At 42.7% G+C, this 13,338-nt stretch overlaps 2 protein-coding genes across 5 annotated transcripts in view; one reads left to right on the top strand and one right to left on the bottom strand.

Moving 5' to 3' along the window:
* Positions 1 to 2: 2 nt before the first annotated feature.
* On the top strand, positions 3 to 4,213 carry cpvl (carboxypeptidase vitellogenic like). Its single transcript, XM_018688524.2, has 13 exons — positions 3 to 122; positions 311 to 489; positions 626 to 747; positions 1,407 to 1,521; positions 1,663 to 1,721; positions 1,864 to 1,943; positions 2,042 to 2,108; positions 2,410 to 2,532; positions 2,648 to 2,779; positions 2,879 to 2,977; positions 3,079 to 3,252; positions 3,390 to 3,572; positions 3,669 to 4,213. Exons 1-13 carry the CDS (start codon positions 118 to 120, stop codon positions 3,765 to 3,767), a joined length of 1,437 nt encoding a protein of 478 aa, XP_018544040.1. The 5' UTR covers positions 3 to 117; the 3' UTR covers positions 3,768 to 4,213.
* A 773-nt stretch (positions 4,214 to 4,986) lies between these two features.
* The window catches only part of creb5b (cAMP responsive element binding protein 5b), a 42,757-nt gene continuing 34,405 nt past the window's right edge, over positions 4,987 to 13,338 (bottom strand). For 3 of the 4 annotated variants that reach the window (XM_018688505.2, XM_018688513.2, XM_018688499.2), the window contains 4 exons: positions 11,285 to 11,608; positions 9,755 to 9,982; positions 9,066 to 9,174; positions 4,987 to 8,040 (listed from right to left, as the gene is read on the bottom strand). In XM_018688505.2, the coding sequence (XP_018544021.1) occupies positions 7,886 to 8,040; positions 9,066 to 9,174; positions 9,755 to 9,982; positions 11,285 to 11,608 (816 nt within the window). In that variant the 3' untranslated portion in view covers positions 4,987 to 7,885. Of the gene's footprint in view, positions 8,041 to 8,061; positions 9,175 to 9,754; positions 9,983 to 11,284; positions 11,609 to 13,338 lie in introns of those variants that run through there. The other variant, XM_051076265.1, reaches the window with a different exon arrangement.

Below are 13,338 nucleotides of genomic sequence, written 5' to 3'. Positions count from 1 at the left end.
GATCAAATATCTCATATGATCCATTCAGAGCTGATCATGTGACTTACAGCCTCACAGGTTCATTCTTCTCGCTCAGTCCATAACTGCACAACTTGCAAAGACATCTCCATACAGGACATGAGGTGAGTTTTACCAAATTAAACATGTTTTTCTTTTCTTCTTCTATTTTTTACTACTTCCGCCCGCAGTCAGGCGTGTGATGTCACTGAGGTCAGGCTGTTTTGAAATCTTGTGGTGACTTGCAGCGTTTAAGGTTCCCACATCACTGGCCAGGCCTGTATTCTGAGATGCATTTTGTAATTGTTGGCAGGATGTTGAAGGAAACTCTGGGTTTCCTGTTACTGTGGGCCTGTCTGGACTCTGCACACTCAAGGAGCTGCTCGTCGTTTTTCTGCCGAAAATCTCTCCGTGTCAGCGGCCTGAACGGAGTGGATCCCGGTTCTCCTCTCTTTCTCACCCCTTACCTGGAGAAGGGTGCCATAGATGAAGGTAGAGGAACACTTAGATTACATAACACTGCAATAATAATGCAGTCAGGCACGCTCATAACGATGACATTTCAGAGGCTGCAGTGTCACACAAGCATGTTTCGTGTTGCCTGAATGTTGACATCTTTCTCTTTCAGCCAGGAAACTGAGTCTGGTAGGAGAGCTACCAGGTGTCAATGTCAAAAGCTATGCAGGGTACCTCACTGTCAACAAAAAATACAACAGCAACCTCTTCTTCTGGTTCTTCCCTGCACTCAAGGTAGGTGGGCTTTCCATATTTGATTTACATTACTGTCAGTGTTGCTGCCATTTGTGAAATGATCACAGACAGAGGGGGAGAGAAGCTCTTGTTTTCTCAGGAACTGGACTTTATTGTACTTACCATATTTTAACTGCAGCCCCTCAGTCAACATGTGATAAGACATTGTGTGTTTAGTCATCTGCAATATGGGAATGCCAGCTATCATGGCAGACTTTGTTTTGTATTGAATATCACATGTTTTCAAACAGGAAGAGTGAATATTATCAAAGCTATTTTAAGGAACTTGACCCTTGTTTTAGTAAAGCTATAAATCAGTCATCAGTCATGTGTATTTCATACTTCAATGAGGTGAAGTGAAATGGCATTTCCATGACACAGACTTTGCAGACCTTTATAAATGTGCAGAAAAGGTTCACCACACACATCACTGTCATATAATCACTGGACATATGCATGACATGCATTTCTTTTTTGGTAAAATTCAGAACCAACAGAGCAAATCTTATGTATGTAAATTAGTTTCATTCATTTTTTTTTTAAACCAACATGGTTGGCCAGACTTCTTCTTTTTTTTTCAACCTTTTGTTAATAAACTAAAGTCACCACAAGGTGGAGCTGAGATCTCAGCTTTATCTCTGTACTGATCTGTCTGACAGCCGAGCCAAGGGAAAGCTCCGGTCCTGCTCTGGCTGCAAGGCGGACCCGGCGGCACCTCCATGTTCGGTCTGTTCGTGGAACATGGACCATATGTGGTTTATAAGAACATGACTGGTAAGAACTGGGCTTGTCTTACAGCAGCATACTACATGTTGACATTGTAATCCAAATTCAAACTAACAATCTTGTGGCCTGTAAAGTGTGTGTTAGAGCATTACTTGGACTTTCTGACCTGTGTCTTTTCTTTCTTTGCAGTTGGTTTGAGAGACTACGCTTGGACAACCACATATTCAGTTTTGTACATTGACAATCCAGTATGTATTCCTTTTCCATCCTCAGACCAAATAAAAGACATGAAGCACACCTTTAATTCAAGGTTTCTCACCTCATTTCACTTTTTTATGTATGTATGTATAAATATTTACCAAAAGATTTTGAAGGATTTTTTTTTTCCAGGTTGGAACAGGTTTCAGCTTCACTGAAGACGACAGAGGTTATGCTCAGAATCAGGATGACGTAGGCAGAGATCTGTACAGGTAAAATGCTGCCATCCAACTCAAACATTATCTATATATCAAGTCTGGTGTTTTACTGGTTAATGACCCTTTAACTGTTTCTATCTCTCCCTTAAAAGTGCTTTAACACAGTTTTTCCAGATCTTTCCCGAGTATCAGTCCAATGAGTTCTATGCAACTGGAGAGGTAAATAATTGTCATGTAAACATTTTAAGTAGTAGAATTGGCTTTTTAACTTGTGCACAGAAGAACAGGATGACTTGGTTCCCAGATGTTTTTTGCTCATTAGAGGAAGTGTATGTGATATAAATACATATACCATGTCTTACTCTCATATACCAGTTTCATATTGACTAAGCATGACATTTCATACTTTCTGTCTTATCAGAAAGTAACAAGACCATAGTAGCTTCTGACAACAATTTAAAAACAATCCATGTCATTAAGAAAATGTCCTCACTATGTAAACTTTTTTCTTTCTTCACAGTCTTATGCAGGGAAGTACGTTCCTGCCATTTCTTACTACATCCATAAAAACAACCCCACTGCCAAGGTGAAAATCAACTTTAAAGGGATGGCGATTGGTGATGGGCTCTGTGATCCAGAAATGGTGTGTATCTGACGTCAAGTAACTTCCTTAAAACCACATCATTCAGAATTTTCTGGGTGCTCTGTACTTGTTACTCTGTGGGACGTGCCCCTAAAAGTCTTCCTTTCCATTTCAGATGCTCGGTGGTTACGGTGAGTTCTTGTACCAGACAGGAATGGTAGATGAACAGCAAAAAGAGTATGTTAATCAGCAGACAGACCAGGGGGTTGAGCTCATCCAGCAGCAGAAGTGGGTGGAGGCTTTTCAGGTCAGACCCACTGGCTTGCTCTTACATTTCCCAAAATACAAGTTGATACTGATTGTAATCTTATTGTGACTGAGACTTAGCTGATGCTTCTGTCCTCAGGTTTTTGATCGCTTGCTGAATGGTGACGTGGATCCATATCCCTCCTTCTTCCAAAATGCTACAGGCTGCACCAACTACTTCAACTACATGACATGTCAGGTACTTAGAAACACTGGCAGAGCTCAAAGCTGCTCATGCAAGAGCAAGAGCTGTTGTATATACTCATAAACTCATAATTGTATTATTTGTGTACACTACAGGAGCCTGAAGACCAGGAGTACTTCTCCCAGTTTGTGACTCTGCCAACCGTGCGACGGGCCATCCACGTGGGGAACCTGACCTTTCATGATGGCTCAGAGGTGGAGAAACACCTCCTGCAGGACGTCATGAAGAGCATCAAACCATGGCTGGGGGAGCTGATGGACAACTACAGGGTGAGGGATGGAGAATTGTCCACTGTAGTTTTTCTGTAATGCACAGTGACAACACTTTTTAATGCAGTTTAGACTCAGTTAGATATGAGTCATCTCTCACATTATTAATATCAAGGGCTCTTTTTCCTCATGTCCAGGTCTTAATCTACAGTGGTCAGCTGGATGTAATTGTAGCTGCTCCTCTGACTGAGAGGTTCCTGCCTACTGTTAACTGGACTGGGGCAGATGAGTACAAAACAGCCCAGCGTTACCACTGGAAGGTTCAGCCCTCTGACACAGAGGTGGCAGGTTACGTGAGACAAGTGAAAGAGTTTTACCAGGTAAGCACATATTCACAACTGTGGACGCGATGTGACAAAGAGTTCCACACACGTTTCATTTTAAAAACCCTCCTCATGTTTTCTCTCGTCGCTCAGATCATCATCCGAGGAGGGGGACACATTCTGCCTTACGACCAACCAGCGAGGTCTTTTGACATGATTGACAGATTCCTCTCAACACGAGGCTGGATATGAAATGTTTTATTGTTGAAATGCAGCTGATCAAAGCACCTCCACCTTAAAGAGCATATTCTCGATCAGTGAGCGTTGATTTGAAAGACTGTTGATTGTCTCATCCAGTGTAAATCAGCACGTTTACAGATTTGGTACACGTCTTCGCAGCTGATTTGTTTTTGTTTTTTTAGCATTTTAGCAGAGGTGACATTATGTTCAGGGCTTTGGACTGCTCTCTAATGCACTGCAAATGAAAATAAGTTCTCCTTGCCTGGATTCAGACTTCTAAATTGCTGCCCACATTTCAGAATCAGATATAAACTAAATGGCAGTTCAGTCTGATTATCAGGCCTGAATTCTATGAAAATCATTTCATGTTTATTTTTGTTGGGATTGTGTCAGGGAAGTATAGTTTATGTTGCAATCATTCAGGAGAAAAGTAAAGAATAAACCTCGTAACTGAAGAACAGACTTGAAATAAAATGTTTTTTTTATTCTAAATCGTATTGTGTTAATGTTCAGAGATGACTGCAACTGATTTTGCAGTCATTCAACCTTTTCTATCTCACTTATGCACCAACCGCTTTAAGTACTGTTCAACAAAATGCACACCAGGGGTCACCATATTCCAAAGAAATTCCACCGCATACACAGAAACTCAAAAACAGAAACAGTGCAGAATTGCTGTGATCATTTACTGAAGTTGAACAGCAAAGTTTATACCATCAAATCTCTGATCATCTGAACTTAGGTACCGAAAACACTATGAAATGATTCAGTATCTCTGATGAAAGCACAGGGTAACTTTGCATGCCGGAGCAGCACGTGTCCAAAACTTGCAAGAACACACAATGAGTGTTAGTTTCATTGTTATGGCTAAAATTTGGTTGACATGCGGCAGAGTTTCTGTAGTGATTGACATTTTGACAGAATGCCACAAAGAGAGTTTGTGTCCCGAGGTTAACAGCCATGTTATTTCATCAGGCAACTATCAAGCTGTCTAGACAGTTCAATAATTAATGAGTATTCTAAACCTTTAAAGCATCTAACTATTTAATGAGCAGTTATGTTTCAAGGACAAGCATGTTGATCATTTGATTTGAAGAGTAGTTTGATATTTCATTGTCTCTCAGCTCATTTTTGCAACCCCCCGTTTGTCAACACAGGAAATGATAGCTGTGAAGAACAGATTTACAGAGGTGCAGCTGGTGGTGACATCAAATCACATCAGTTAGTCGTCTATGTTACAGAACAAGTGCTTTATTTTCATACCGTAATGTAACTGCAGTGATAACTTTAACATCTGTACAAATGCAAAACAGAAACAAAATGGAGACAATGTCATTACAGACACAAAAATGTACAAAGTTATGCAGGTAAGAATGGATCCATCGGTTCATTACATATAAACAATTTATTTAAGCGCTAAAATGAGCCTCGACATACAACAGAAGGCAACAAGTGCTATGCAAACATTATTTACAAACATGTACCACACATTTACTCCCTTCAAAAAGAAAGGTGGTTGCATTACATGTACAGGATTACAGAAATGAATGACATTATGTACAATATTTATAGTTTTCAATTTAAAATAATACAGTTATAACATAATTAATGTGTAGTAATTGTTCTCCACCTCTCACACAAATCCACACAGACACACTCACACTGCACTTCCATCTGTCCTTTTCGTCTGCCTGTACAGTAACAAATATCTTTTTCTGAACCCGGATCCACTGTCAAAAATGAAATATCTAAATGTAAAACAGCAACAGCCTCCTAATGATTCCAGTTGAAAGTGTTCTGAGGTCATTACCATATTTTTCACATGCAAGAGGTTAATTTGGAATGGCCTAATAATCTATATATACTTTATTTAAAAAAAACAAAAATAAGGCAAGCTTCAGTTCAAAGGGTTGGTAAGACAAAGCCCTTTTCAAGAAAATCTATTTCTCCGTCTCATCAGCACGTGTACTCTGCTGCACACGTGGACTCACACGGTTAAGACGTGGCATTAACAGTCTGAACTCCTCAAGAAAACTTGAATGTAATTCACTATGAGAGTAAAGAGCATTTTCAATTAACGTCCTTCATCTTTGACAAAGCTGGAGCTTCTTTTTTTTCTCTCCAGAATAAAAAGGGCACAAACTTAACAGCACACTGTCCTTAACTGAGCCTCATCCAACAATACAAGCTCTAGGTTCCCTTCCCCTGTGTATAGATATGTGATCCATGCCAGGCACAGTCTCTCTGTAAAAGCCAGTTAAGTTTCTCGCTGGTGTGTGAAAAAAGGGGTGGGGAGGGGATATCACTGAGAATTACTCGGACCTTAATATGGCTATTCTACCCTCTGGCATGACAGAGGACAAAGTGCATAGACAGCTCTGCGATCACTCCACCTGTCAGTGGAATGTATTTCATCCATCCGACTGTAAAACACAGTGCATTATGGTCACCATGCTAGTGAATCGACATTCCTGGTCATAAGGAAGAGGAGAGAAAGGGGAGTTGTGGTCAACACGAGAAGGCATTGAGTTTCAAGGCGAGCGGGGAGATAGAAAAGGTCAGGCCTATATCGCTATCAATACATCCATCGCTAATCTGAAACACAGAGGAGGCCTGAGAGGGGGAGAAAGATGAAGAGGTCAGAGGTCAAATGGGACATGGGTTATTTTTCTCCTTGGTCAGCTGGTTTTGCCTTGCGGTAACATGCAGCAGACATCTATGACAAAGCCATTAACAGAGAGAATAATGATAAATGCCTTGATTGTATTGAAGAAAAAAAGATGATAATGATGGTTTTGTTGCCTATAGTAAGCCAACCAAAGATTTTAAGAAAACTTCAGGCACATTGTGACATTTTGGAAAGCACAGGCATAAACTACTCCCCTTTAGAATCTGCAAAACACTGCCAGTTGTGGGATGCCAGTCCAGAACAAACAAAAAAACAACAACAAAAACAAACAAACAAAAAAATCATGCTCATAGTCACTTTCTTACTCTCTTTTTGTTTTTCTTTCTTTACACACCCGCTGAACTTTGTTCTGCAGATAAAGAAGGCAAAACGCAAGCACATAATATACAGAATTCACATGCGCACTCGAAACTATGCGGACAGACGTACGCAATCAAATGTTATACTCATTTGGAATTTGAATCCAAAAATGTGGATCCTGATGCACAAACACACACAAAAAGAGGCCTCAATAATTAAAGCTTCAGTTGGTCCTGGAGAGCGTGGGAGTTGGTCTCAACTCCCGAGCTGCCTCACTGGTATCACAGTGTACAGTTCTGTGGCTGTAACAGCATCATGTATGTCCCCACAGGACCAGAGTGGCTTGGCCATACTGATCGTAACGTGGACATACAGTAGAGAAGATGATCAATACTGCGATGTATTGCTTCTATTTGATCGTACGGTACTTTCACTGTCATGCTGTATAATCATAACACTCTTTGAGAATACCTCTGACAGGGAAAAGGTTAACAGTCATGTACATTTCTAGAAAAGAAAAAGATCATTACACCTGCTTGCATATTCCTGTCTTCAAGACATCATGGCGACAGTTTGACTTGGTTTCAGAAGACAAGTTAAAGGCAGCAACATCCCACTCACTTATTCAGAGTCTTCTGTATGATTACACATGCTACACACACTCATCATACTGTCCACATGTGACACAGAGAATTATTTGACTCATTATTCAGTCCATTAGGCATACAGAGACGCAGGCTCTGCTTATAGAGATGACAGTTAGAGGTTTAAGTCTTTTTCCTCTGGTTCCATGACAACCATTTGTCCATTCTGTACCACAACACAATGGAAAAAGTCACTTAAAGGCTGCATGAGATTAGCAAAACTCCCTTTTCTGCTAAGCACAAAAAAGCCGATTAAAAAAGAGGCAACAAACCATAGAACATTTATGCGTTAATAGGGTTGGTCTATAAAAATACATACTGTAGCTACTGTATAAAGAACAGCCACACAGGCCTTTGAGGTTTTCCTTGATGGGGGGCGGGGGGGCAGTTGGGGGCAGCGTGTGCAGCTGGCGGCCCTCGGAAAGCAGAGGCTCAAGGTCAGGGGTGTAATGGGGGCAGTTTGGGGATACAGCCGGGGGTTATAGTCTCTCCTATCCCTAGTGGATGGGGTTAATGTCTGTGCGGTGGTTGGCTTGCCCGTGCACATTGCTGCCCCCTACAGTCGTGGTGGAGGTGGTGATGGTGTTGTGCTGAATGACCTGCTGCTGCGAGCATGCTGGCGCTGGACTTCCCGCCGGACTGCTCTCTGGACCTGAGGAGACAGCAGAGACATCACTGAGGATGGACAGCATGTGTAGAGCATGTGTGTGTCTGTGCAAGTAAAAATGCTGTGACTTTCAAAGTGTACAGAGAGGCTTCAAAATATAATGGGATAGTAAAAATCGCCAAAAAAACACAGACCAAATCTTGTTATTGTAAAAAAAAAGACATCTTTATTTGCAGAAACAGATCAATTTCAAACAAATGGCACACTAAATTTCACACCTAACTTCTCAGCTGTCATCCATTCCAAAATAGAATAAATGGATAACACAAAAATGGAAAAGTGAATCACTCAACTCCGTAAACACGCCTGATGAATTTTGGACACACTGAAGGTGACATCTGTACACAAGCTAGACTCATCGATGAAAGTCTCTCCCAGCCCAGTCTGGGAGTTGGCTCTCTCCTGTATAAAAGACCCATTCAGCCAAAGGGGATGTGAGACTTATTTTCCTGTGCTAAAGCCACACAGGGAGGTGCCTTATCCTAATTACGTGGAAATGTCACTCGTATCCGTATCAAAGGGTGGGACTCTGATGTCATGCACGGCTGAGGCACAGTCCAATAATCAGTGAGATCCTGGGACATCCGCGAGGGTTTCGGATGCCAGCGCGAGGCCCGTGACGTCTTTCTCACGTTGTGTCTCGGGCCGCCTCCGTGCACCGAGGTGCTGTCGGATGGAAAAACAAGTCTCATGTGGGATTCAGACTACCAACTCCAAGCCCAGGCCGGCTACCAGAGTGTGCAACACCCATATGTCAAAGGAAGAGTCCTGCAGCAGCGAGCGTGGGAGCTGGATACCAGCACGTAGGAGTGAAGAGTTTTGGCAGTTACTGTGTGTCCATCACAATTTGGTCTGTGGAGTTCATACCTCTCCTCTGGCAAGACAATTATTGCGCATTTCCACAGCAGTGCTATCTGCACCATAGGGCTAAGGCACACAGACGAGGGTGCGTTTTTTGGTCAAATTCCCAAATGTATGTGTGTGTCTGCGTTTATGTTTGAGCTACTCACTGAGGTAACCTTGGGACTCTTTCTGCATAGTGGTGATGGGACAGTCCTTGTGTGTAAGGAGAAGCTGCTTGAGTTGGGTCACCTCGTTCTTTAGCATGGTCACTTCGTTCTGAAATGCAGGAAAAACACAGAGGCATTTTAGGACTATCATCCTGGGAATCCACAATTTAAGCGGGCTATGCTATTATCCTTAATTTACTGATAATACAAATATCTGTGTATTCAAAATAACTATCATATATATTTATTTGTTGATCAGGGTTATTTTATGTTTTGGATTGGGTTTAAGACTTAATATTCTTAAATGAAAACCTTTGTTAGAAATTTTGGACATTCAGTAGCATTATGGGCATTATTACTGTAGGATCTATTATTTTTGTAGCTTCACTTGTAGTAGGGACTAAAAATCAGAATATCCCGACCTCTGTTGTGTTGATTGTGTTTTTTTACAATTCTTATTTAATTCTATCTGTATGTGCCCCAACTTAATGGAAATGCAATGTTAAATAGTTGGAATGCTCTTTTAAGCTAACTACAGTCAATATTAGTCAATGTTTGTGTTGTCTTATGTGAAGTGTAAAACAGGAAAATATCTTAATGAGGAACTGAGACAAAATACATGCTGTGTCTTGTGAGTGTCAGCTTGTGTTGTGCACAGATTTAGATTCAGAGTGTAACTTTATTTGTACCTGAAGCTGCATGTTGGTCTGAGTGAGCTCTTCTGCTTTCTTCTCTAACGACATCACCCACACTTTTCTCTTCTGTCTGCATCTTGTTGCCGCCGCCCTGTTCCTCTCCAGAAACTTCCGCCTACGTTCGTCCGGATCCTCGTCCACCACCCGCCTGCGCCGCCCGCCGCTGGGGGGCGGAGATTGCAGCGTCTGCGTGGGCTGCATCTGCTGGGTTGCGGGTGACATCTGAAAACACAAGGGCGGGTGGGGTGGGGGGGACAGCTTTTGTTTGCCACCGTCCAACCAGACATATAAGTATTCTGACACACCTGGATAACAGCCGGACACCTGTCTGCTGTCACCGCTCTGCTGTCATCAAAGCCTCCCGCCTCTAAACAAGCATCTATACATTACCACCTGCATCTATTCCATGTCTGGCAAATTCCCCAAAAACAACATCTGGTTGTGCCACGTGCTCAGTGAGCTGGGCTTTGGGCGTCAGGAGCGACTTGAGTGAGTGAGTGACTGGGCTGATTCACCAGCCTACCTACCTTGTTAAATAGGTGTCAGGAGGCAGTTTTCCAACGCCCACTTCCACTCAGACTAACACCATCAGACACAGTCAAAAGGCCTGTTTCTAAAACCGTACATGCACTGACAGATCTTGACATATCCTTGGCAAGGTCAAGTGTTTTCAGTCTTCAGATCATTACCATTTTTATGAGAACCATGGAAAATACAAGCTGCTTTAACGGCCGCTGTGCATACAGAGTGTTTTTTTAATGCCTTAATGGTACATTTGGAACATACAGTGACTTGCATCTCTTGATGTCTGACTGCCCTTCATCCAAAATGCTTGGCATTGCAGAGGTTGTTAGACAATGCAGGGACAAAGTGTCTCACATCATATTATTTTTAATGCTGTGAGCAATACTTTCAAACTTTCAATTAAAATGAAACCAAACATATTCACTGCTAAGATGTTCCAGGACTATTAGCCAAGGCTGTCTGTTCACCATCAGGACCAGCATTTATAAAACGTCTTCTCCACCTGGAGCATGCTGTGGCCACATAATGGCAGCTTGGCAGCGTAGGAGGGTGTGGAGCATAGTTTCCAAAAGACAGTCCTGAGCATCTTTTATAATAACTATTTTATGGCCTCTTCATGACCCTTTCCCTCCATGGCGGGCATCTGATGCTGACCTGTAGCTGACCAACCTCAAAGGAAAAAATTACCTTTCAGATGGTTGCCAGGAAACTACTTGGCATTATGGCTGCAGCAAGGGAAAATGTGTTTGTCCACTGACTTGCTGTGAATTTGAAACATCATTACAGCTATACTTCTATACTAAACCACTAATAGCTGACTTCTAAACTACTCAAAGAGCTAATAAAGCACTGCCTCGCTTTAGTCATGGTAGATATACAGTGGCCTCTGGCTATATGAGGGGTTTTATTATGCAGAGTAGTTAATGTGTTATTGAACTTGTGGCTTTGCCTTTGGGCCATCTGAAAGCCTCTTGTCTCCTGGGTATGTGCTGTGCTTACCTGTGAAGCAGAGTGCATTGGAGGGTGTGGTGAGGTCTGATGTGGGTGACCGGGATGGAGATGGGGATTGTGGGAGTTGTGATGTGGGTTGTGTCCCTGTGGGTGGTGGTGCCCACCCTGGCCGTGGCCCTGGTTGTGGTGGTGATGGCCGTGGTGCTGGTACGCGTGCGGAGGGGCTTGCAGGTGCTGGTGAGGGTGAGAGTGCATGTGGTGGTGGGCGCCTTGCTCCTGCCGCGATGACATCATCTCCATCATGTGGCCCATGGAGTTCATGTTTCCGTTGGCGATGGCACCGGGGTGGTGTGAAAGTGCAGCCTTCAGCCTCTGAGTAGACAAAATGGACGAAAAAGCGATGTTTAAAATTATTCTCTATGAGGATTTTTTTTTCTCAGTTTGTATATGCTCTCATCTATCAGTGTGCAGATGATCAACAGTTACAGAGCCACTTCATGTGCTGACTATGAGATGATGAATGGTTCCATAAATCCATATGTCAGGAGAACAAATCAAAGCCACTTAGTCTGTCCTCTGTCTCTCCTTCAGTCCTGTCATTCTTCCTTTTTACCTTCCATGATTGCCATCCCACCAGTCCCTCCTCTTCATATTCCTAATAGCCTCTCTCTCTGCTGAGCACATTTGTGTGTGTGTGTGTATGTGTATGTCTGACTATGAGATGCGCTCGCTGGTAAGGTGTGAGCCTCAGACTGCGCCCTCACTGTTGACCCAGTGGGAGGTTTGTTGCTTTAACCGTGTGGTCTACTTAGCCCAGACTGACCCGGGCGGCCTGGGAGCGAGACCAGAGGGAGGCTCGCTGAAGGTGCACTTGTGTTCTTCATGTTTACTGAATGCGCCCCTTCTGAAGAGTCTGTTTTTCTGGGCACCGCATAAAGAGGACCGCAAGACCAGAAGAAAATCATAACCCAAACATACAAGTGCCAAAATATGTCTTCAGGCCTCATCTGTTGCACACAAACCCAGACAAAATAAAAAAATACATGTCTGCACCCTTACACGACTTATTTACATTTTAACCGCTTTAGGAATAACAGGTTGAGAGAGTGTTGAGACTGTTTTGATTAATGCACATCTTTTTACCAGTAGCACACTGCTGAAGTGAATTAATGCTTGAGTAAGAAAATAGACTTGTCTTTGATCCTGTCTGTAATTCAACTGCTAGTCACTTTTAGCAAAAAGTTAGCAGTGAAACTGAAAACAAAGGCATTCATTTTAAGGCTACTGTTATGAATTCCACAAAGTTTTCTTTCCCAGTGCTCTCTTTCCTCTCTCTGCTCCCTTCCCCCTTCTCCCAGCTGCTGTCAGTAAGTCCACGCTGTGTCCAGGGCTCCATATCTTTTAACAACCTTCACATTCATGATTCCCATAGGGAATGGCATCCAGCTGGTCTGGATCACAATGCTAGGACACAACCAGAGAGCTCAACATCAGCTCTCACACTGTCCATGAGTGGAAAGCTTTTTACCAGGAGGGGAGAGAGACAGTCAAATAAATCATTCTACAAATGGGACCGTTAAAAAAGAGGATACTCTGCTGGTTTGTATTATATTTACAAATTGCATATGTGTATTTGTATAAGGATTTACTGCTAGTCTAGTGTCTTTACTTGGTTTTCCATATGCAGAGAAATGCACATGAAACCAGCACAGTGAAATTATGACCTTGTCAAGCCTGTTTTGGCTGAGAATACTTTCTGCTTGTCACACCAACAGATGCCTGACATAGTGACACAGCACTACATTTCTGGAGCTTCAAGGTTTTGTTTTTTATCTGCTGGCCCACAATACGAATGCCATTTTTAAATTTAATTAATTAAAATCTTATCGCCATCTGATCAAAACCAACCCTTGCTAATTGCCTTCACGGCAGCCTCAGCAGCACAACTCTCAGAGGCCACAGCCCTTCCTCTTTGTGACCAGTGAGGCATGGGTTAAAATACCACAGGGTCTACACTAACACACAGCGGGCGGCCTCAGGCCTGCAGCTGTCCACAACATTGCAGTTATACTGAGACTTCCTGAGTGTAACATGCAACAGTG

Source organism: Lates calcarifer, linkage group LG15 (assembly GCF_001640805.2).
Source record: "Lates calcarifer isolate ASB-BC8 linkage group LG15, TLL_Latcal_v3, whole genome shotgun sequence".
In the NCBI taxonomy this organism is placed as follows: Eukaryota; Metazoa; Chordata; class Actinopteri; family Centropomidae; genus Lates; species Lates calcarifer.
This window is presented reverse-complemented; position numbering and strand designations above follow the sequence as displayed.

What these genes read in the sequence shown, in the direction of transcription:
- cpvl (XM_018688524.2), top strand. An exon ending in GGTTTATAAGAACATGACTG is followed by an intron (nt 1,522 to 1,662) that starts GTAAGAACTGGG and finishes CTTTCTTTGCAG; the next exon opens with TTGGTTTGAGAGACTACGCT. An exon ending in GGCTCTGTGATCCAGAAATG is followed by an intron (nt 2,533 to 2,647) that starts GTGTGTATCTGA and finishes TTTCCATTTCAG; the next exon opens with ATGCTCGGTGGTTACGGTGA.